Here is a 23,806-nt window from a genome sequence, read left to right on the forward strand (position 1 = left end):
GTGTATGTGTGTGTGTCTGGACGTCAGGCCGGCCTGTGCTAAGAGAGGATTTAGTAGCAGAAGGTAGCGCTGTTATTGGAGACAGCAAGGCCCTCTTACGGTTGCAGTCACTTTAGGTCACCTCACGTGTGCGTTTGTGCCCCTGGTTCTGCTGTGTAGAAGTACTGATGTGTTCAGTTAGCTAGTTCATAATTGTTCTGCAGGGAGCGTTGCTTTTATTGGGCGAATTAGACCACCTGTGAGGTGGGGGTTTGAGATCTTTGTGGTAGGATAACCAAGTCAGAAGATGAAGTCTCCTCCAGGTACAGCTCTGCAGCTCTCTGCCAAGCTGCTTGCTTTTACCATGCCATGTTTTCTGCTTGTTACTTGTGTGTAAATTAAACGACTAGTGTTGCTGCATGTCTTTACAAAACACATGAGCTGCAGAAGCTAACTGCCAGTGATGTGAAGTTCATGTTTCAGTGGGAATCTAGTGGGAGGCGGTCCTGGTAGGTGGAGAAACATTAGTGTAATGAACTGTAATTTAGAGATGAATATATAGACAAATGCATTTAGTCTGTTTGAAAAAGATAATGGTGAGGAAACTGCCCAATCATACACCCCAACATACTTGGACACTAACCGTCCTTGCGAAAGTATTGGGACACCAGCCCTTTCATTATTTCTCCTGAAATCGAGGTTATTAAAAAAATATATATTCCGCTTTAGTTGGAGGATGTGATTGGCTTCAGTGGTGAGAATCAGTGAGGTCAGGATAATCACCACCCACTTCATCCCCCAACTCGCCAACTCCTCTCACAGTATTGGGTGGAGCGCCATCATTCCAGAGAACACCGTTTCACTGCTCTGCATCTCAGTGCTTGGGGTCTTTATACCTCTTTAGCCCACGCCTGGCAATAGGCATGCCAAAGTGCCAAAAGGTTTATCTGCTCCAGGGAGTGCTATTCTTTTGGCAGTAGTTCTCTACAGGGACTGGATAAGGTGTGTGTTTGCACATCTGTGTCAGCAATGGAGTGCATCTTAAAGTAGCTGAATGCATTCATTAGAAAGGGTGTCCACAAACATTTGGACATATAGTGAGAGTGCTGAGATTTACAGACTTATCCGTACGTGACATTGCTGTCTCATTCATTCTGCGCTCGTTCAGAGTTAGCGCTGATGCGATACCAACATAAGCAGTGGGACGCAGTAGAGCAGAGAGTGACGTTATGTCAGCAGCATGCTGAACAAATCACCCTACTGTTCATTTTGGTTAAACAGTGGAACAGTAGTCTCCTCAGCTGTACTTCATCCTCATCTTGTTGTGCTAATCCAGAATCGGTAGTCAAGGAAGACATTATCGTGGACCTGTAGATTTTAATCCTATGGGTCGCCAAAGAGTATACAGATGAATATATGATGTGTATTTGGAAATTAACAGCGAGTTATGTTGCCACCCTAAGACCACTTGTCTTGGCCGTAGCTCACAGTGAGACAAACCTAGTAGCTACATTTAAATGCAACATAGCAGTAAAGACCCAAAGGAAGCATTCAAAAGTCTGTAATCTCATAAACCCCCAGCTTTTCTTCTGAAACCAGTGATCTTAATAGGGAGTAGCCTGCAGGAACAGCCTCTACTCTTCTGGCTAGTTTAACGCTTGAAATTGAAACTTTGCTTGAAGATTTGATTGTATTATCCCTGATTCAGTGGTGTTCCTTCACTCGAGTGCATGCAGTTCCACTACCAGGGTCTACCAGGGTCTGATAAGCTGCTACTGTTGTGCCCATAGACAAGGCACTTAACCCAACCACCCAAGAGACCCTACAGCATGGTTGACCCTGCTCTCTGACCCCTGCTTTCTAAATCGAGGAGAAGGCTTTTGTTGATCTGTACAAATGTATAAGTATAATGACTACAATGATTCCTGGGGGCTTTATTACCCCTCTAGGTGTACTCTCTTCACATTGCAGAGAGTGACCTTGTGCTTTAGAGCATTTCATTGAATATGCAGTTCTTCTCTATGAATATTGTGTGTTTTATTAACCCCTGTGTCTGTAATGTGCGCAAGTAGTAGCTTGAGGAGTTATTCTGTAGTGTGTAGTCCTATAATATCTTAAATATATGATTATTATTTCCTTATGAATATAAATATTGAGCTCTGGTCTTTTGCTATTATAGCAGAGTGCAGGTTTTGTGTGTAAAATGTTCCTTACCGTTTCTTTTGAGTGCACACACACACACTCGCACTTCATTTAATTGCTATTTTGCTCCATTCAGTACTGCACCAGGCGTGCTTCTGGTCAGCCAGTTTGCCCAGCACGTTCAGGTTGAGCCTTCCTAATCGCTCCACGAGCATGAGGCCGCCTAATCACTCCATGAGCCTTTAATTGCCTCAGTCTTGTGTACAGTTGCACGCATCCTGTGATGGTTAGAATGAGGTTAGCACTGTTGTTGAGGAGAGAACACACGCTGCATTACAGTACCTTTACAGTACAAATGCATGTAGAATCATTGCCGCTTCTGAAATGTGCTGTTTTGAGTGATGAATTCATCTGAAACCGGTGTAGAACAGCAGGGCTGCCACTAACGAGTGTTTTCTTCTAATGATTGATCTATTGATTATTTTGTTGGTTAATCTAAACAGTTAGTTATCCACCGAAAAATGTAATAGTGTGTTTAAATTTATTTGTATTTTGGCATTTTCAAATACAGGTTTACATATTGGATGCAAAACTAGCTTTACACAAGACCTTCAGCATAATAGACAGCAGTGCAGTGGGGTGTTTTTACCCCTTATCAAAGTGTATGTGATTGGTTCTATTTGTGCCATTCCCTGCACAGCTCTGTGGTGTTTGACTGTGTGTGTTTACATTGGGGTCGTTTTTATTGTTTAATAACTTTAATCATTTTAATAGTAGTAATTCTTTAGTGTTATGGATCATCAAAGAATTATAATTCACATTAGGTGGCAATTATTGGGGACCAAGCACTGTGCACAGTAATAGAGCCAGCAGAATGTGTGCATCTACTTTAAATACAGAAATAAACAAATATTAAGATCAATTAAAACAATTATTGACATTGTTTTTAAATGCAGTAGATCGTCATTGTAGGAATTCTGATAGTACAGTGCAGTAAAGATTATTTGTAGGTTTAATAAGTGTATGCAGTTGTACTGTTACATGCCGGGCAACTATTGGCCGACATGTACTGCTTATTCTGCAGCGTCTCTAAATCACATCTGTTCACCCACCTACGTTCGTACATGTCTGAGGAGGGTCAGACAGCCAGCTATTGTTTTCTCATTTCAGTTGCTCACTTGTGGCCTTTCACTGAAGGAAATACTTACAAGTTGATTCAGTGTTTCATAACGAGTAATCAAAGACATGCTCAGACAATGCTCCATTATTGAGTGGAGACGCATCTTATTGAAGCCCCAAATTGCATGTAAGGCAGGCGTGTGAGTGTTTAACAGGGTAAGGTGCTCTATGAAACATAATTTGTAAGAAAGTCACTCAGAGGATGTTTACAATAAAATATGCAGAATCTGTGCAGCAGTAGATTTATTGTGGATACTGATCAACAACAGGCCAAAGACAAAGCGAATGTACAGGACATGGCTTGTGAAATCTGTTTCTTATTAAACATTAACTTGAGCAATTTATTGTATGAGATTATTAAATGCAGTAATTATTAGAAAATCCGATGTGCAAATTTGAGCTTGAAAATAGCTTTTTGATTGGATGTATGGTTTGTGCAAAGCAGCAGGTTTTGTTAGATTTTTTTTTCTCATAGGAATGAGCAGGGGTGCAGAAGTTTGTGCACCCTTCTGTCTTCTGTCTGCAAATACACTGGTAACATCCAACCAACCACACAGGGCACCACAGCAACCACATGACACCCTGGCAACCGCCTCGGAAGCCAAAGCTGCTAGGCAACGCCCTAGAAACTAGGTCTACGTATTGATGAAAACCTGGCAATACAATATGTGTATTTTTTTTTTTTTTTTTTTTTTTTTTTTTTTTTTTTTTTTTGGAAAAGTGTCAGTTATAAAGACAGGAAATCAAGCGGAACAGTGGGGTCTGATGACTGAGTACAACACTGCTATTTAGCAGCCAGGGTTTAAAAACCCCACAAAAGTAACCACTATCTGCCACCAGTCTTTACATGTCATTAGGGATGTCCCGATCCAGGCATTTTTAATGGATTGGGTATCGGCTTTTAAGGTTCCGATCCACTTCGGGCCCTTGGGTTCGCTGTAGCAGGGTGAGGGTGGTTACAAGAGAGCAGCAGGTAAAGCGTTTTTCACTGCACTACCAAAAAACCCTGGTTTGTTGTAGTTCTGCAACAACACACCTATATTATCACATTAGATCCATTTGGGAAGATCTAACATTCCTCCCATCCCTTCTTTACTCCTGAATACTGCCTGGTTAGAAGCCAGACTATGATGGAACAGCTCTCTTCTACCAGCGAGAGAACCGCACTCCTTTCTTTGATTCTAAACCAGTTCTGAATCAGATCCTTAAAATTACTTCAATTTTCCTGCTTCCAATACATCGTCTTCTAGAACTCACTGTTCACTTGCTGCTTAATATGAATTTCTCCCATTGACAGGTGGCACCGTAACAAAATAATCAATGTACTTCACCTCACCGCTCTGTGGTTTTATTGTTTTGGCTGATCAGTGTATATTGTGCTTTGTAATATTTGTAGGATTATGAACTGGAGTTTATGGTTAAAGTTTAGAGCAAGACCGGATGTGTGTGTGCACGGTCATTTTAAAGAGTGAGGATGTGGCCTGCTGCCGCGGCACACGCTCCGTAACTTTCATAAGAAATTAATGGTGGCGAGAGGAAGAGAGCGGAGAAAGGAAGGTCCGGGACGTGGAGACAGGAGGCCGAGGCGCAGCAGCTCTGCCGTAACTCAATCCCAACAGGACGGCTCCCTGGATCACCTTTCGCGTGTGTGCGTGTGTGTGTGAGCTTGAGTTTGTGAGAGAATGAAAGAGCGAGAGTTGTGTGTGTGGGGGTGTGTGTGTGTTTGCACGCAAGAGAGGGAGAGTGATAAGTAGAGGTAGCTACTTAATGCGCATGCTCGCTCTTGGGCAGCCTGTAATTTGGCACCAAAAGTGATGTAAGGCACACACATGCATACATGCACGCACGCACGCACGCACGCATGCGCGTGCACACACATACACACACACACTGGGAGGGATAAAGCATACCCTGTGGGTCATCCCTCCATCAGCGATGCAATAAGCCATCCTGCAGCAGGCAAGGGCCACCTATAGCCAGCAGCAGAGCTCTGTCATTCATTACGCTTCAGGAAAAGAATGAAGCTGGACAGGGAGTACAGTCTGTGCAGAGGAGTGGAACACTTGCCCTTTGAGAGTGCTGAGAGAGCAAAAAGCATGTGTGTGTGTTTTGAGCACCAGAGTAAAGCAGCAGGAGAAACGTTTGATGTGTGGTCCATGTATGTTTTAAAATGGCATATAAGTGACAAATTAACCCCCCCCCCCCAACCACCACCACCACTCCAAACCCTCTTTATTCACTTTTATTTTATAGTTTTGTTGCTGGTGTCCACATACATGCGATATGTGTGACATTCTTGCACCGACACACACTGTTCTTCTTCCCAGAACTAATAGAAAAGCAAGCTGGATGTCTCAGTGTTGATCTCAGCTGATGACACACACAGCCACTCTCCCACTGTGCTGCCAGAGAATGAGCGACCCAGTTGCGGCTGACCTTTCTGTACACGTGAATCCAGCAGCTGGCCTTGTCATTGTCCAGGACCATTTATTTGATTGTTTGTTTATTTTACACTTAAAGTTGTACAGTTATGTTTAACATTGTGCCATGCCTTTTAAGTGTAAATATGTTGATTAATGCCTAGAGATGGACCGATCAGCGTGTTGTTTTTTTTTTAGGGCAGATTGCCCGTTTTTGCTGAAAGATGATGCAGTCGAGGGCAGGGCTGGATGCCACGTTCTCCTTTCCAGACAAACCAATGACCGTCTACAGTCATTAAGGCAAATTTGGCAATGCTTCATCGTGCAGAGCTTCTGTAATGTAACTTTGCTTTTTGCAATCAACCTCATTAAAAATGCTGTTGAACTCCAAGCACCAGCAGTTTATCAGTACATCTGACAGCTTGTTTCAGTAAGCTGAACGTGACCATCACAACATGATTTTGAAGTTCCCTGTGATGACACAGAATGGCACCTTGCAAGTTTTAATTAGAGCTCCACAATGTTGGCAAACAATCTGATTATATTGCTGCATATTGTAGTTGCAGTATGCCTGCTAATGTATTTAAACACAGTGGGGAAGTCTGAGGGTTGCATGTTTTAAGGATTGGTCTGCATTCTTTTAACCTAAATACGCTTGTTGGTTCAAGGGCTTGATTGATCAGATCTCCAACTCCTCTCCAACATCTGAGATGTGGCCAAAATGTTCACAGCATTAAAAAAAAAGCAGCCTTAAAACTACGCTTACTTGCTAGCTACAGTCTTCAGTAATCAGTAATCAGCAATGCAGAATCCAGTAATTGCATTTTACATGCTATCACAGAGTGGCAGAGGTATTTATGCCGCCAGGATACAGGTTAGAATATAGTGATAGAAAGGCCCTTTTGAGTTTCCTCAAGCATGGTTATTGGTTGCCTAAGGTTTAAAGATTTTTTTCTAAACGCATGAAAAACCTCAAGTAGAGCATATAGAAGATGAAGGTCATTAGTTGGCTAATGAAGTCATGATCTGAATACTTTGCTTTTGTTTGTTGTGGAGTTTTTGTCTTGATCAGATGTATCAGATGTGCACACTAGGTGCACTGAGTGCATTCAGAGAGAACCAAGTGGCTTATATTTGCTTTCCATCTGTTTTAGATCAATGTACGGGTGACGACAATGGATGCAGAGCTGGAGTTTGCCATCCAGCCAAACACCACAGGCAAACAACTCTTTGACCAGGTAAGTGCATCTCTGTTCTGCTAAGGCCAAAAGCTTTGCTTCCTAACATTTTGGCCTTGCTACACTACAATGTAATGACCTAAAAATAAAATTACATTCATCCGAGATTTCATAATAGATTTCAGTACTGTGGAAATATGTAGGCTATTGTTGAAAAGTAGGGCGTCTTGTGTACATTAATAAATATGCACTGATTTGGGCTAGAGGGCTAGAGAAGTCCCCCCGTCCCCCCCCTTTTGTTAAAAGGTTGAGGTGGTATGGTGATTGGACTGGGCCATATGGAGAAAGTTATATCACAGTAGTTAACAGTGTTTATCACATTAAAAACTGCTATCCAAGCACTCTCCCTTACTGAGTACAGTGATTTATTATTATTTTAAATGGGACTAATTATACTTTCTGTAATGAAGCACACACTTGGTCCGTGTTCTTTAAGCACTGATATCTCCACAATACTCATAAAAGCATATTGTTTATCACAATAATATTTTTTTTTATAAAACATTCTAAAAACATTAATGTAAATAATTAAATTAAGCCTGTAAAATTGCATTACTTTTCAGTGAGCCGTGCATAGCCAGGCAGTGTGTTCAACTTTTGTGGTTGCGAATTGAGGGTCGTGCTGTGGTCAGCTTGTGAAATTGCAGTTTTTAGTGAAGGCAACTTCATCATTTAATTAGTGAAAGCCTGCTTCAGATATTTCTCATTAATTCAATAATTCTTTTACATTTCCTTTTTCTTTTTCCTTTGTTGTAGAAGTGCTTAATAATCGTAGTTGCTATTTGAGGAACATGTGCTATTTTCTGCTTCCTGGGTGGGGAAAATGAGAAATAGTACAGCTTTACACAGATCTGATTTTTTAAGACTTTTCAAGTAAGCAGATTTAGCGTTCTTGGAGTTTAGAGATCTGGAATGGGCGTCTGTGATTGGAGTAGCAAGAGAAAGAGAAAGCCAGGCTCTTGTGGGATAGAATGGATCATTTGAAGGGGGATGTTATTAAATTGTAGTACCAGGAAACCTTAGAAACGTATTTTTCTTTAAATTGCCAGGTTTTGTTGGATTCCCAGAAGCCCTTTTCCCTTTTAGGAGGAAACAATCATGTCAGCAGTCTCCTCTCTGTGTGCGGGCTTTCAACAGTGCCTTACTGTATTGAGATGCAGCAGTGCCATTGCTAGAAGACTGGGCTGCTTTGTCACTGGGTTAGTGATGTCACCTCATATGATGGCATGGGGGCAAAGGGGGCAAAAGTATGCCAACGCCGCTGCTATACATCCACCCTTTCTAGTTCGATTGTGCTTTGTCACACTCAGTTAGCACTGACCGACTGAAATTTGGTCCAGAATCAGCTTAATATGTGTGTTGTGTGGCAGTAACACTTCACAGGTCACAAGTAATGAGTTTCCTGGTTGTTCATGAGCTTGCACAGCTGTGTCTGTGTATGTGTGTTAAGGTGGTCCTGCTGTATTTGTACATTACATCTCTCTAGTGGTCATGATGGCTAACCCCCTGCAGAGTTGATAGCCAAAGCCAACATGTATACTTTCTGCAATATTAATGCCAGTGGCTAAAATATTCATTTGATAGGTGGGGATGCTGCTGTCTGCTCCCCCCCTATACCGCCCAGCATTTAAAGGTTAAAGCGAGTTGGCTGAAATGTGTAGTGTTCTGAGCTCAGTTTTGTTCCATAATGGAGCTAGTGGAGGTTTTCCGTAGAGGTTTTCCGTAGAGGAAACTAGTTCAGAATCAGACAGCCTCTCGCAAACAAATCCATTTACTTGACTGCCGCTCGATACATTATGTTCCATTACTATTGACTTAAAGACCACTTTCACTGAGGGATCTCTGTTGCTCAAACCAAAGGTCCCTCATGAGCTGTTCTGTCGATTCTGAGACTCCATTAAGTAGAGTGTCTGTAAAAGAAAGTGTTAGGTGTGTGTGTTAATTGAATTTTAAGTAGTTTCAGTGAGCTTAGCTACTGTTGACAAACTTGCCAAGCTCTAGGGATTAGGGCTGCACAGTATTTGGGGTAAATGTTTGTTTATTTGTTTATTTATTTATTTATTTATTTATTTTCCTGGGTTAGAATTTCATATTTCTCCAGAAGTCAATAATAATTAAATGAACAGTCAAATGAAAAGTCAAATTAACGTGGTTTCATTAAGTGTGCCTTTAAGTTGTGTTTTTTTACCCTGTTTTTTTCTAGCATTACAACCTGTAATTTTGAATTATAATATTAATTAAATGCATTATTTTGAGTTCTTATTTAATTAAACTAAAGAGGTATGCAAGGTAGTTGAATGATATAAACAAGAAACAAAAAAAAAATCTTCTAAACTTTTAACATCCCACAAGCACAATTTTGAGCACCATTTAAATCTGTTGTAGCAAAAAAGAAGAATGTAGTCACCAGTACAACCCTGACTTGAGGTGGTCACCCAGCAAAACTCACACACCAGGCAAGGAGACTTTAATCAGATATTAATTAGCAGAAAAAAAATCATTTGTTTGGCACAAACCCAACTCCCATCACCCTGAGGTTGCCATTCCTCAGTAAAGCTTGGTGGTGGCAGCGTCGTGCTGTGTGGATGCTCTTCACTGGAAAACTGGGCAGTAGTAGCAGTAAGTGAATGTCTTGAAATGGCCTGGTCAAAGCCAAGACCTCAATCCCATTAAGAATCTGTGGCATGACTTTTTTTGTTTCCTGTACACCAACACAGCCTATGTGTCTACATGTGAGGTTCGAGATTTGTACTCTTGCTGATCACTGAAGTGGTGTTCTAGCTCATTTCTTGGGTGTACTTACTGTCCCTTTAAGAGAAAGCGACCTGTCCTCGCCTCCCCGGTCAGCATTCCGCATTCCGGGCAACGGTGCCATGGAGCAGCAGAGGGAGGGCTGCAGGGTGTCGCTTCAAGTTACCCTTTCACTCTGATCCCAGAACAGCTTACACTTGACGTGCCATTAAAAGCAAAGGTCAGGGATTGGACACGGGATACTAATCCTAGATCAGTTTTAAAGTGCTGCTCATCTGCTATTGCAGTTAGGGGAGACAGGGTGCACTTCCTGCCGCTCCAGTGCCCATTTCTGCTGGGATGTAAGCACTCCTGCCTTGGGACCTTTGCAGAAAAGCAGTGTGACATTACCCACATCTCCGTAGAGATGGCACAGATCACTATTTTAAGGCCTCAGCCCTTATGCCCATTTCCGCTTTTGTTCTGCTCTGCCAGTGGTGGTTGTTAATTACTTTAGAGTGAACCGCCACATGTTAGAGAGATTAACAGGGAGTCACGATTTATCTCTTGGGTCATACCAATCACATTAAGGATTCTTGTTTTAAGATGAGGAAATCACACTTGGTAGAAGCTGATATCTCCAGCAGAGATGATCACGTCACTTCAGTCGATATTGACTGTTCTCCCATTATATTGGGTTGAAAGTGTTATTACAAACTTCTATTTATTTAGCTTGTGCTTAAATGAGATCCTCTCATGTTTGCCTGTTTCACATCTTGCAGCCTTACCCATTATATACACAACACTCTGTGGTTGGTTATTTTGCATGTTCGGTCTAGAAAACACTACAGGACTTTAAAGCCGTAGCTGATTGTAAACGACTGGATGTCTCAAACTTCTCAATAGAGTTTTGCACACTAAACCACTAGACATCATCCACTACATGACTTTAACCTGTTGCTGGGCCGGAACTAACACGCTCCCAAAACACGCATGCCTCACATTACCTAGGAGTCGTAGATTCGTGCCACCATTTGCAATGACCCAAAACGAAAGACTTGTGGGTGGGAAGACTAAGTTAGCATGGTCTGTATAGACTGCAGAGCGAGTTGGAGGGGACTAGCACAGCACATTATGGAGGCTACCCTTCGTACGACGCAGATGTCTGTTTCATATACAAATTTCCATTCCACCTTAAATGGTGCTACAGCAGCATTAGACATGTGCTAGGGCCAGAATGTAGCTTCTAAATCATTTTTGATGATCTGCTTCATCTGGTTTAAAATGCGATCAGGAGGCCAAAAATCTGCAGACTACAGCCAACCAGACTAAGAATCGAGGCTTTAGTCAGATGACCCTTTCCTGTCAAAGTAGGTAGTTCTTGGCTATGGTATGATATAAATGACTGGCTTGCAAAAATAACCTCAAACTAGAGACAGAAGGCCCGGTCAGCTATATATCGATGTCTGACCATTTTCACCCCAAATATGAGCTCAACAGTTGGCTGATATTTCTCTAATTTAGCTGATCCTGAGAGCCGCTCAGATCATTTGATCCATATTTTGCGAGTTACTGCAGCGTTGCTCAAGGCTATTCAGTCGGAGGAACCTGTAGTTACTCTTTTAGCTGCTAGATGGCAGTTCAACAGCTTTTTAAATGTGGTTGGCTGTAGAAAGTAAAGTACATTTCATCTTGATATGAGGTACACGGAACATAGCAGAAGCCCTGCACAATGATAATGTAGCATCCAGCACTTCCCCTTAATCTGAATCAACGATCAGTCAGTTGTGCTGATAGTTGAGCGACCTTAAAAACACTACCGGTCCATCTCTATTTCAGACCATTTCATGTTAAGTAATCTCAACTTAACTTTGCTGACTTGCTGTTATTTATTAGAGTAGAGAAAAAGCAAATTGCAGGGCTGCAGTAAATATTTGCTGCCTAATGTTGTCCTTAGGTTGGAAATCTTTGACATTGCTCAAAGCCATCAACGCTATCTACAATGTAGTGTAATGTCATTGTAATCTGTCAGCAGGAATTCATTGCACATGCTTCTGTCACTGTTTCTGTCTGACGTCTGCAGGTCTCAAACAAATTTTGACTGCCAAGAAGTGCTGTGTGCTAATGTACATGTGGTTTTTCTCGCTATAACGCTACCCTTATGTTCACACTTTTGGTTCTCACTTTTGACTTGGGTGTGTTCTCACCAGAGGGTCATGGAGGCTACGGCTACACGGCAACGTGTTAACCACATACTGAACCTCTTAAACCTTTTTCTTTTGTTGTGAACTGGTAAGATACTAGAATTTAGGGCAGAGTATTACTTATTTGTCACGTTTTTGAAGCATTTTCTCCCAGTGTTTCTCAGCATTGTTTAATAAAACTATTTTTACCCGATATTTATTTGACAGTACTCTCTTGTGACTGAACTTAATTGCCATCTGAACTGTAGTATTAGTGCCATCTGGTCATTTTTCAACAATCAAAAATCAACAAAATATTAAACCTCCCGGTGAGTAAGCCAAATGCGGCAGCGTCAAGAAAGAGCTGGAGCAAGATACCTTGACAGGGACCAAGACTTACAAGGAGGGATCCATCCTCTTCTGGGCAAAACCACTTCTAGATTACTGATAAGTAGTAACTGTACAACCACTTAAGACTGTTCCTCTGCTCAGGTGTGCTGGTATACAAGTTAATCATAATTTTGGTATAAGTCTTTGAGGACACATCGGCCAGCACTACTAAACCGTTTAGATTTTCTATTGTGTGTTGAGTGTTTTACACATCGTATCTGAAAGCTGTTGGTTAACTGCAGAGTACATTATTAACTGGGTGGTTCAGTCAATAACAACCGAACAAGGAAACCGAACAGAACACACCAGGCTGTGCCAGGTTTGTAGGAACTTTAAGTGAACCTGGTTTGACTAAATTTGTCCTCTGGGAAGTCTTTTGTATCCTTCTCACTTCCTTGCTGTAAACCGGTTTCTCCCCTGCCCTGGAAAGGATCTGTGACTGTAGTTCACTACTAATTCTTCTCGCTTCAGATGCTTCCTATTGGCAGGAGTACAGCCCTAAATACTTTAGAGATTAGATTCCCATTAGAGAACCCATTCAAGTAATCTTATCTCATATTGACCTCGTCCTACAGTTTACTTGAACTCCTCACAGTGGTCACTCATGTCTGTTTTCTGCAGGTGGTGAAAACGGTGGGCCTGCGCGAGGTTTGGTTCTTTGGGCTGCAGTACACAGACAGCAAGGGATACACAACGTGGTTGAAGCTGAATAAGAAGGTGAGGCTTTTTTTATTCACCCCTCCCCTCCACCCCTCCTTTCCACAGCTCCTGCCAGCTCCACAACTCCAGCTCCGATTAGCCTGTGGTTAGCGTGGGCCTCAGATGTGCAGTTTAATAGCCTTCCTGCTCTGGAGTGCCAAGCAGTGAAAAGAAGCCTCAGACCAGATCCCCTTTAAATGAAGTGTGTGTGTGCATGTGTTTTTGTATAGTTGTGGGGCAAAAAGTGGGACAAAACGTAGGCACGGAGTTGCAGAATTTGGGAAAATTGAAGACCTTAAAATTGATATTCAGGATTCTGCTCCTATATATTTAAATATGTGCTATAGTGCACTTTAGCCCCCTATATGATTATCCACAGAAGATTGTCAGGTGATGCATATGCATCAGAATTCGAATTAGGATCAGGATGAGGGCTAGGTTTAGGACTAAGTGGAGTTCTCACATGTCCTGGACAATCTGGAAAACCTGGAAATGACACGGTGTGCCGCACACTTATAGACAAGCTGTCCTTTTAGCAACTTTTCAGGAACTTGACTTTCTAGATATAATAGGTTATGGTAAAGAATTATGGGTCATAAATGAACTCCACCAAAGTAACACTACACTGTCCGCTCTCCAGGGACAGCTCCGAAACCAGTTACCCACACACCAAAGGTTTTACAGAGGGATTTGCATCTTATGGAAAAGATTTGCATTTAGTTTTAGGTGTTGAATAGTACATTCAGTAGCCGTGTGTGTTAAACCAGCGGTTATTGAGAGCCTTTTAATATGCTGTGTTCAGGCTGTCATGGAAATCATGGAAAATGTTATGGGAAATGTATTACTAAAAAGAGTGGCCAAGGTTTAGGGTCTGGGTTGAGGGTGAGGTTCAAACCAGGTTTTAGGTTGAGGAAAATGAAAACAAGTTTAATAGATATTTAGTTAAAGGTAAATTGGAGCTCCTGTTCAGACAAGACTCTGTGGATCTGAACTGCTTATGAGAGGCTTTTACGCAGACTGGTGGAGTCCATTCTAGTTTGGGTGCATGCATGTCATTAAAGGAGTAGAGGGGGAAAAACACTCAGAAAATCTGAAGCATGAAAGAATTTTTACTGGTGATCTCAAGAGTTTTGAATGTGCAATACATACAAGAAATAATATAATGTATGGCTCCACATCCTCACATTGTATAAAAACAAGCTGTGTGTCTGTGTTGGCTCTCACTTTTGTTAAGTGCAGCTCAATTTAGCCCTCCTGGGTATAATGTCTGCCTACTGCAGAGATTCCAAATGTGCTTCAGTGTGCATGTGTGCCTGTTTGTGTGTGAGTGAGGGAGAGAAAAGGAAAGGAAAAAGAAAGGCAGTGTTTTAATGGTGGAGGTTGAATTGATCCCAGCCGGCAGGGCAGTGTGGAACTGTCATGATGATGTACAACAGGATTTCTTTAACAAGTGGTTCTAGTGGAAAGTATTCAGGCCTCTTCTGGGCATTAGCTGGTCATAATGCATGATGGAGTTAGTCAGAGATGAGAAGTAAAGATGAAAAGTCAGTAGAGGCCCTGATTGTTTACATTCTGTCAGTGCTACTGTGAGTGTGTGCATGAAGTCCATGCGTTCTTTTTGATACGCCTTAAAAGTACAGGTGTAATGATTTCAGTGTAGTATTAATTAAAAAAAATGTTCAAAACAGTGTATTAGCTTATGTCCCCCAGTCTATTCTGAGGGTTTCTTGGGAAACCTCCTATTGTAGTCAAACCTCCTCATCAGGATGCATCGTATAAGAGAAACTTTGGAGGGAAGGGAGGAGGGGGTCAGTCAAGACCTACCTGTTTTTCAGGATGTAATTTGAGAAAAATGAAAATGAGGACATTTTACCACACAGTGTTGATAATTGATCGTTCAAATATTGACCTCTGTGCCTGGTGAGCTACCACTTAATGCTATAGACATCCATAGCCATGAGTCCTACAGAGCACAGTTTACCTTAGCACGATGCTGGCCTCATAGATGTCTGTTAGCTGATGTAATAGAACTGGCAGTTAGTGTTCTCCTCCAAGCATATTCAGCTGTCTAATTATATTGAAGTTTGAGGTGAAATTTAGATAAAAACAAATTAGCTACATTTTAAAGGTGCAGCTAATGTCCTCCCCCATAAGCAAAGATCAGCATCAGAAGCTGCATCTGCTTTAAGGCCAAAGACAGTCTCAAAAAATGGTGGTTGTTTGTGGATGTCAGGTGTGGGCAGTTCTGGTCCTGGAGGGCCAGATTCCTGTACAGGCACACCTGATTCAACTCCCCTGTTAACTGCCAGGTTTAGTAGGTCTGTTAGAGCAGGGAAATCAGAAATCAAACTGTGCTTCACTTTGGCCCCCATTGCCAGCTCCTGGTGTAAGTAAAAGTAGTAGTAGTTTGCAAAATTACAACGCACCGTTACTGCTCTAAGCAACTATTACAGAACATGCATTTGTTTTCTTTGCACCCTGTAATGGTATAAACTCCTGAGCATCCTTTGTTTAGAACCACATTTCTGCTCTGAATTGGAGTGAATTTTTAATTGCGTTCATTTTGTCTGTTCTAACTCGAACGTCTTCGTTCTTCAGGTGACCCAGCAGGACGTGAAGAAGGAGAACCCTCTGCAATTCAAATTCAGAGCAAAGTTTTTCCCAGAGGACGTCTCTGAAGAGCTGATCCAGGAGATCACACAGCGTCTCTTCTTCCTGCAGGTGATGTTTCTGCATTCTTAAAAGTTTCGTTTAAAGGTTTTTTTTTTTCTTCTTTTTTTTTTTTTGGAACATTAGAGAATAGACCTACCCTTCAGTGTAACAGAATAGGGTTGCTTTAGGGCTGGGGTGACTAATCTCCAGAGGAGCGATGCGACTGCAGGTTTTTTTATATATATATATATATATATATATTCCACTTGCTTGATGAGTAGGCCTCAGTCTTTAAACATATAAATAATATATAAGGTTTATAATAAAACCTTGCAGCCACACCGGCCCTTTACCTTTGATCTAGGTCAGTGGTTCACAGCTCAGTCTTGCATGTTGGTCTTGTTTTTAACAGTCCCTTGCCAACTTCCCCTTATGAGTTGGAAGTGCATAGCGTTTACATTGCGCAAGTTCCAGTTGCATGACAACAAGGGCCAGATTTATTAACAGAAACCCACTTGTCCATAGCTGTGCTAGCATCAGAGAGCTAATTGGCTAGCTAAGCGATCTTTATAATGCAAATGATTTTTGTGAAGTTGAATTATTGCTTTGTAAGCTCAGGAAATGTGGTGTCCATTGTGTTTTTTATTTATTTATTTATTTATATATATTTTTAATTATTATTATTATTTTCTTGTGGACTCTTTGTTTCATTGTTTTCTCTTATCTACCATCTGATTTAACTCAAACTTGTTACAAAGTCATATACAGCATGGGTTTTCTAGTACTGGGGTTTTAGAAATGCTGGCCCAGAGCCTACTCAGCATTCAAAGGGTCTCTCACACTGCTGAGCAGAAGAATTTGTAATAAACCACGAAGCTCAATCCTAAATAGAGGTTAACAAAGCTAATCCATGATTAGCAGTCGATTAGCAGTCTTACTCTGTAGTTTGATATAAATTGTAGCTGAAAAATAATAAAAAAGAATACATTAAATACATTAATTTTACCCTACCTTTACAATGAAATAATGTTTATTTTTTTCCCCTCTAGGTGAAGGAGGCAATTTTGAATGATGAGAATTACTGCCCCCCAGAGACGGCAGTTCTGCTGGCATCATACTCCGTCCAGGCCAAATACGGAGACTACAACAAAGACCTCCACAAGCCTGGCTACCTTGCCAATGAAAGGCTGCTGCCACAGAGGTGACCTATATTTCTTAGTTAAATGATCATACTGGTTTAGTTTTATACATGCATGGCAGTGTCACTGTACTGAGGCGATTGATGTTCAGCTACAAATCAAAGTTACTCAACTCTTCCCTCCCTAAGCTCTTAAATGTAGGCAGTCAAGATGTGCTTGCTGTCTGAGGTTTGCTCTTTTGTGTGCACTGGTTAATTAAGCTAAACGATAATGTAAGATTATAATGGCATCAATCAGTAAAGTACAAACTGCATACCTGTCATTATATGCTTGCTGACCCTCAGACTAGACCAGTTGTTAAGTAATCTCAGATAGACTGTTTGACACCATTATGTATAAGAATTGACAACAGTACATCACATGACTGAGTAAATAAGTAGCATCTTGAATCTCCTTTCTTTGACCATTTCCTGTAAGACTTATTTAAAGAATTCTCATTTGAATGTTGCTGGTGTAATTCTGCAGTAAGCTGTAGACCAGTGTGTAACCCTCGCCCACACCAGCTGACTTCCAAACCCACAGAAAAGCATACCATTGCTGACCATAAATAAACAAAACAGCGAGACATTTTGTAATTAGTGCTTTAAATGTTAGTGGCATATTTGCAAACATCTGACGGCTGCTCTTTATGAACTCTGCCTTTCTGGATAAAACCACAACGATCAGAAATATGTTATTATATGTCATAACTGGACTGTTGGCTTCAAACAAGTCAATGTTGGATTTATGTGGATACTTTTAATCTCATTTATATTTTTTAATAAAGGTAGTAAAGTTATCTGTTGTCATTTGCAATGGGAATTTTCTAAGTGAAAGTCAATCTCGGATATAACTAATGGATCCTTTTGCACAACCTGACCCTCTGGTTGAGAATCTCTTGGACACCAAGTCTTGGTGGAAAGTGCTTGATATTTCAGTCTTGTTGAAGGATTTAGGACACGCAAACATTACATTTACTGCAGTTCTTTACGTCTTGAAAAAAAATGTTTTTCAAATCTGAATATAACCGGGTGGCTTCGACAAGCAATGAGTATTTTCCTGAGTGTAGTTGACGGCTATAAACAGTGCTGTTAATTAAAATGTTTACAGAAACGTTGCCACAAGTGTTTTTGGGTAGGAGTAATTGGCACATTTCTTTGAAATAAATTTAATGCTCAGTAAATTGCAGTAAGAAAGTGATGGATGAGCGTTTATGACCACATCATTAGTGCGATCTGGACTTCAAAGGAACCTCAGAAATGAGGCTCTCCCAAATCCAAGTTTCAAGCTCACGCTCCACTAGGCAGTGTCAAAACACAGCCCCGTGTGTCATGAGCTATAATTAAATATCTCTGGGTCTTGGCAAGCCTGATAGTCGCTCCCTGAATTACCTTGTGTGGTGCTCTGACTTGAGTGAATGTTGAAACTTTGCCAATTATAATTCCAGAATTTAGTTTGGTTCAGAATTATTTGTGTAGCACTTTTGTTTTGTTTTTTTAATATTACAACCATTGTCACAAAGCAGCTTCAGCGGAAATCTGAAAGCAGACCCCTACTGAGCAAGCCAAGCGCAACATTGGCAAAGAAAACCTCAACATGAAAAATAATCCGGTCATTTTATGGGATGCCCCACAAAAGCACAAACAAGACTGTTTATGTTATAAAACTAGTCTAGCCTAAATGATGTGGTGTGAGCTGGGGTGCGCGCTAGCTTGTGCTTCCTCTGCCACACATTAAACCAGATAGGTGCTACTTTTCCAATTGCAGTGCAATGACATTGGACAGTGGAGAGACACTTGGAGAACATGAACTGCCAGTTTCATCACAAGAGGAAAATATATATAGGCCAACAATTCAGTGAAATGCTAATTATGTTTTAACAGGACTGTAATTAGAGGAGTTTCGCTCATATTGGCAAAAACGTACTGGACTGTATCTGATATTGCACTTTGCCACCTCTATTTTTAAGGTTCTTACTAGGAAAAACAGAAAGCTAGGCCCAGTTGTATAGATCTGGAATCAAAGAAAGGATACACTGTATGAATGTTTTGTAATGAAGGCGTTCATTGTGGGCACGTGTGCTAATGCGCGCACACACACAGCTCATCCAGTCCATGTAGAGAAGTATTGCCCATAGAATAGGACTCTCTGCAGCACATAAACATGCTGTGAAGCAGTGGAACTGCATCCTCTGCTCCATCCTATACTTTTGGGATGAGTTGGTGAGATGAGGTGGGGTGTGGTGATCATCCAACATTCTGACCTCACTAATGTCTGCTAACACTCTTGTAGCTGATTGCAACCAGGTCCTCACAGCAAGTCCAGTAGAAATACCTTTTGATTTCAAAGGAAACTTTTGTTCATATATTTTGTATCTATGGCCAACTAACCTGTTGACCCGCCAGGTTAGTCCAAGTCTGAGTCAGTTAGTGTTAGCTGAAGAGGCAGCATCCAAAACATCTTCAACACTAAACATTCAGCTTCTCTTGGTTTTATGAGTAAAAAGTGTGTTTTAATGCTATTTAACATTTTTGTACTTGTGTTCAGAGTTCTAGAGCAACACAAGCTGACTAAAGAACAGTGGGAGGAGAGAATACAGACCTGGCATGAGGAGCACAGAGGCATGCTTAGGTAATTACTGTTTTCAGGCATCACACACACACACAAATAGCTAATAACAGTATTGGTGTCCGCAGTCCATGGCAGCATGTTATTTGCTTGTCTGATTTTTGTCTGTTGTGTGTTTTCAGAGAGGACTCGATGATGGAGTATCTGAAAATTGCTCAGGATCTGGAGATGTATGGCGTGAACTACTTTGAGATCAAGAATAAGAAGGGGACAGAGCTGTGGCTGGGAGTGGACGCCCTGGGGCTCAACATTTATGAACACGAAGACAAGTGAGTTTCTTTACACCTACACAGTTGTGAAGATAAACTATGATAACCCGCTGTATAGTGACAAAAACGTTAATCAACGAAAACTAGATTATTCAAAGCAGCTTCCTTACCTTGATGCAGCTTTTCACACATTTCATTTTCCCCAGCAGCCTTGTGGAGAACAGACTTTTTTTCTTTTAGTAGTATTTTTCATTTGGAAATGTTTGGATTCATGGAGCTGTGTATCTTGGCTCTCCTGATTATTTTAGTTTTTAAACAGAAATCTTCAGGTCAAAACCTCTGACCTCAGATTAAATCTCTGACTGAGATAGCTGGTCAAACCAATGGCTGTAGGAAACGTGAAAATAGTGCATTGTCTCTCAAAAAAAAAATCACCACAAGTCCAGCACCTCTGCTGGCTGGATACAGTATGATGTGTAGCCCCGCCCATTCCCATATGTTTCATTGACAAAACAGTTAATTTGCCATGTAGTTTTTCTTCTGATAAATCTTTCCATCTTCAGTGTCTAATTCCAACAGCTCAGCTAAATCAGTGTTTGAACCCTTATTCTGCTTTATGGTAAGAAACTGGGGTTACACTTAGGAAGGCCTTGGCCTGGCCATTTGGTGGACGGGGTTGGTTTCATTTCTGTAGAACGGAAGGGAATGGAACCACAGCGTTCTTTATGTATTTTAAGGTGGTGGTTAAAGTGTGTGATGCTTTGCTTTTATGCTATTGTCCTCTGCTGGTTGAAAATGGAAGTGCTGAAAAAATCCGTCCATCCATCCATGCTCTTGTCAGCGTGCAATATACCTATACAAAATATTGCCATATCTCCTCTCAATGTAATCTGTGCGGTTCTAACTTTGGGTACTGATGTGGTTTGTTCCACCGACGAAGCCTAATAACAAATCTGTGTTCCCCAATGTTTCATTCTGTTCAGTGCAAGAAAGCTAGTAGGCTAGCCAGCTTGTCATCTGTTCGCTTGGCCATCCGTCTGCTTGTACGTGTCCTCATCTGACCCCCCCCTTAACTGAATGAATACCAGCACTACATTGAAAAGCTGATGAATGTTTTATTTAGCTGTCCACAGTGGGCTGTATAGCACAACCTGCATATATAGAGGAATGATGTTCACTTATTTCCCACCAGTTTTATTTTATATCCATATAGCCATAAGATTAATGCCACTTCCATGTTTCTACACCTCCATTAGATCACCTCCACTTAGTATATAAGAGCACGTTGTAGTTCTATGATTACAGACTGTAGTCCATCTGTTTCTCTGCATATTCTTGTTAGCCTCCTTTCACCCTCCTCTTCAATGGTTAGGGCTCCACCGGACCACCACAGAGCTGGTGTTACTTGGATGGTGGGTCATTCTCAGCAGATTTAGTATCATGTAAATTTTTTAAGGTTACTAACTTAAACTGAGGCAATGTGTAGTTTGGAATAGGAAGAGAAACCATATTTGATTTAACATCTATTCATGTAAATAAGACTTAAATAAGTCTGAGTGTCCTTGATTTAGAACCACAGAGAATGTGGAACTGTGTTCTCTGGAATGATGGTGGTGCTCCATCCAATACTTTTGGGGTTAGTTTGGGAGTTGGAGATGAGGTTGGATGGTGATCATCCAACATCCGGACCTCACTAACTAATACAATCAAATCTTCACAGTAATGCCCCAAAATATTTTTGAAACCCTTGGTTGCAGAAGAAACTATGAATAAGCAGGTGTCCCAGTACTTTTGTCTATATGTTCATCCCAAATAATATCCCTGCTTTATTAGAAAATGCTACAATACAAACGGCTTGCATTTTAATTTAATTTGTTGAAAACTTTCAGGCCCTTCCTCCCGACTCTCTTTCAGAGTAATGGTTTGGCTTGTGCACTCTTGTAGGATTATGATCTCTGGCAGAATGCCAGGCTGTCATCTCCATGCTGCATAGTCATAGAATTGGCCCGAATGAGACAGTCTTCCAGGAAGGGGGTTCGGAGAGAGAGTAGGGATGTGTGTCAGCAAAGGGCACAGTGTTATTTTTGGCTGTAAGAGGGAGAAGTTAGAAACTGATGCTGCAGTCAGGAACACATGTATGTGTGTTGGCCTCAAGCCTCCTGTATGGAGGATAACTCGTACATGACCATGACTTACAGGAAAGTATACAGGACAGCATGTGGTTATGGGGTCACAGCCCATTTCCTGGAAAATAGTAACCTCAGCACGCCATGCAGAACACCACTGGACCCTTTTTAACTTGCATGTGCAAGTATGATGGTAATACAATATTGACATGACTATTAATATGAATGTAACATGACTGCGATATCAGTCCACCTCATGGGATTTACCAGCATGACTCATGTAAGACTTGCACCTGTGCAGCGCAAGATTGTATTTAGAAGTGACTGGAACATTTTGGACACAAGCTCACATCACTTACAGTAAGTTACCAATCAGATTAGTATCTGATTACAGACCAAAACAGCAAAACTGATTGGAGAACAGTCTGAGCAGGGACTGCTTGAATTTCATTTGCTTTGATGCCCTCTACAGGACACAAAAGGTAGCTCACTTTGGGCAACTTTCTGCCTAGCTTTGTACTATTTCCAGCGTTGTGTGGGTTTTGTTGTTAATGTTTTTTTTCCCTTTCTTCAGTCATGTAATACAAATCTTGATCATAAAAATGAATGTTTAGTGCCCCCTAGTCAAATGAATGTTGACTAGCATCTCTCTCCTTTTCTGTTCTCCCCAGACTCACACCAAAGATTGGCTTCCCCTGGAGCGAGATCCGTAACATTTCTTTCAATGACAAGAAATTCGTCATCAAGCCCATTGACAAGAAGGCACCAGTGAGTGTTCTGTAGAGAGTAGTAATTTTGCTACAAGTGTTGCCAAGCTATATAACAGTTACACCCCTCCCCAATAGAGCTTCATTCCCAATTATGATATTAAGACATCAGAATGAATTACTTTGGTGGTTAAATTAGGAATGTCCCCTAAGAATACAAATGCATCCAATAAAAAAAATGACAAATTGACTGCCCTAATTAAACAAATTAAACTGAAAATTTTGATGCCACTGACATTTTTTGATTACTTATTTAAATACAAATGAGGAAATAATTAAAAGAAATAAATGTTCATATTTTATTGAAATATAAATCTTTGTGTTTCCTGTACAACCTTTTGCCTTCGTATTGTAAATATCTGTTGTGCTTTTAAAAAGGAAAAACACACACCTGTTTGTAGAGGAGAAGAGGAGCTTTTGCTGAGAATGTCTCATAGGCAGCATGTTTGTCGTTTACAACACTACACTAGGCAGCAGTATGAATTTAGCCAATGAATGATCGAGGCATGTATGCGTCACCATACAGGCTGGCCACGTTGTTTCAGTATTTTAAGTGCTATATGCGTCCGCAGTCGGTATCAGCCAGCCTCCTTTCTATGTAATTAAACATGGAGTTCAGTATAAAGCATTACAGTACATTACAGTAACAAAATATGTTGTGATGGATATAAAATATTATTGTCCGACCCTACTGCCCTACCACATTGATTCACACAAGCCTTGTATCTCCTTTTTACCCTTTGCTTTACTTTGAATCTGGCTGTTTTCTACATTGTGTCAGGATTTCAGTATGAATAGAAATGATCCAAAATTAAAATCTTTTTTACACTGACCTCCATTGAAAGGTAAAGTTTTTTCCTCATCTTATAAAGTTATAATTTTGGAGATATGAGGTTTTTTGCACATTTGTGACAATATATTTGCTCTGTCACTATAAAGTACAAACTAAATGATACTAAGATTTCTGTTCTATCTTCCGTAGTACTTCTAGACCAGTACACTGCCCCACTGCTTGCAGGTCAGTTCTGTTTTTGTAATTGCAGGATTTCGTGTTCTACGCCCCACGGTTGCGGATCAATAAACGGATCCTCGCTCTGTGCATGGGTAACCACGAGCTGTATATGAGGAGAAGAAAACCAGACACAATTGAGGTGCAGCAGATGAAGGCCCAGGCAAGAGAGGAGAAGCACCAGAAACAGATGGAGAGGTATGTACAGCTATCAGGCGCCCCACTTAATGCTTGATTTTGTTTGGGGTTCTGTACACTGGTTTCTTTTACCAGAGTG

The 23,806-nt window shown here is 41.0% G+C and overlaps 1 protein-coding gene across 2 annotated transcripts in view; it reads left to right on the top strand.

Moving 5' to 3' along the window:
- Positions 1 to 23,806, top strand: part of LOC140535419 (radixin) — a 54,347-nt gene that overhangs the window by 21,221 nt on the left and 9,320 nt on the right. For both annotated transcript variants that reach the window (XM_072656785.1, XM_072656786.1), the window contains exons 3-10: positions 6,875 to 6,958; positions 12,883 to 12,978; positions 15,559 to 15,681; positions 16,662 to 16,813; positions 19,338 to 19,421; positions 19,541 to 19,687; positions 22,425 to 22,521; positions 23,564 to 23,727. In XM_072656785.1, the coding sequence (XP_072512886.1) occupies positions 6,875 to 6,958; positions 12,883 to 12,978; positions 15,559 to 15,681; positions 16,662 to 16,813; positions 19,338 to 19,421; positions 19,541 to 19,687; positions 22,425 to 22,521; positions 23,564 to 23,727 (947 nt within the window). The remainder of the gene's footprint in view (positions 1 to 6,874; positions 6,959 to 12,882; positions 12,979 to 15,558; positions 15,682 to 16,661; positions 16,814 to 19,337; positions 19,422 to 19,540; positions 19,688 to 22,424; positions 22,522 to 23,563; positions 23,728 to 23,806) is intronic.

Source organism: Salminus brasiliensis, chromosome 15 (assembly GCF_030463535.1).
Source record: "Salminus brasiliensis chromosome 15, fSalBra1.hap2, whole genome shotgun sequence".
Lineage (NCBI taxonomy): Eukaryota > Metazoa > Chordata > Actinopteri > Characiformes > Bryconidae > Salminus > Salminus brasiliensis.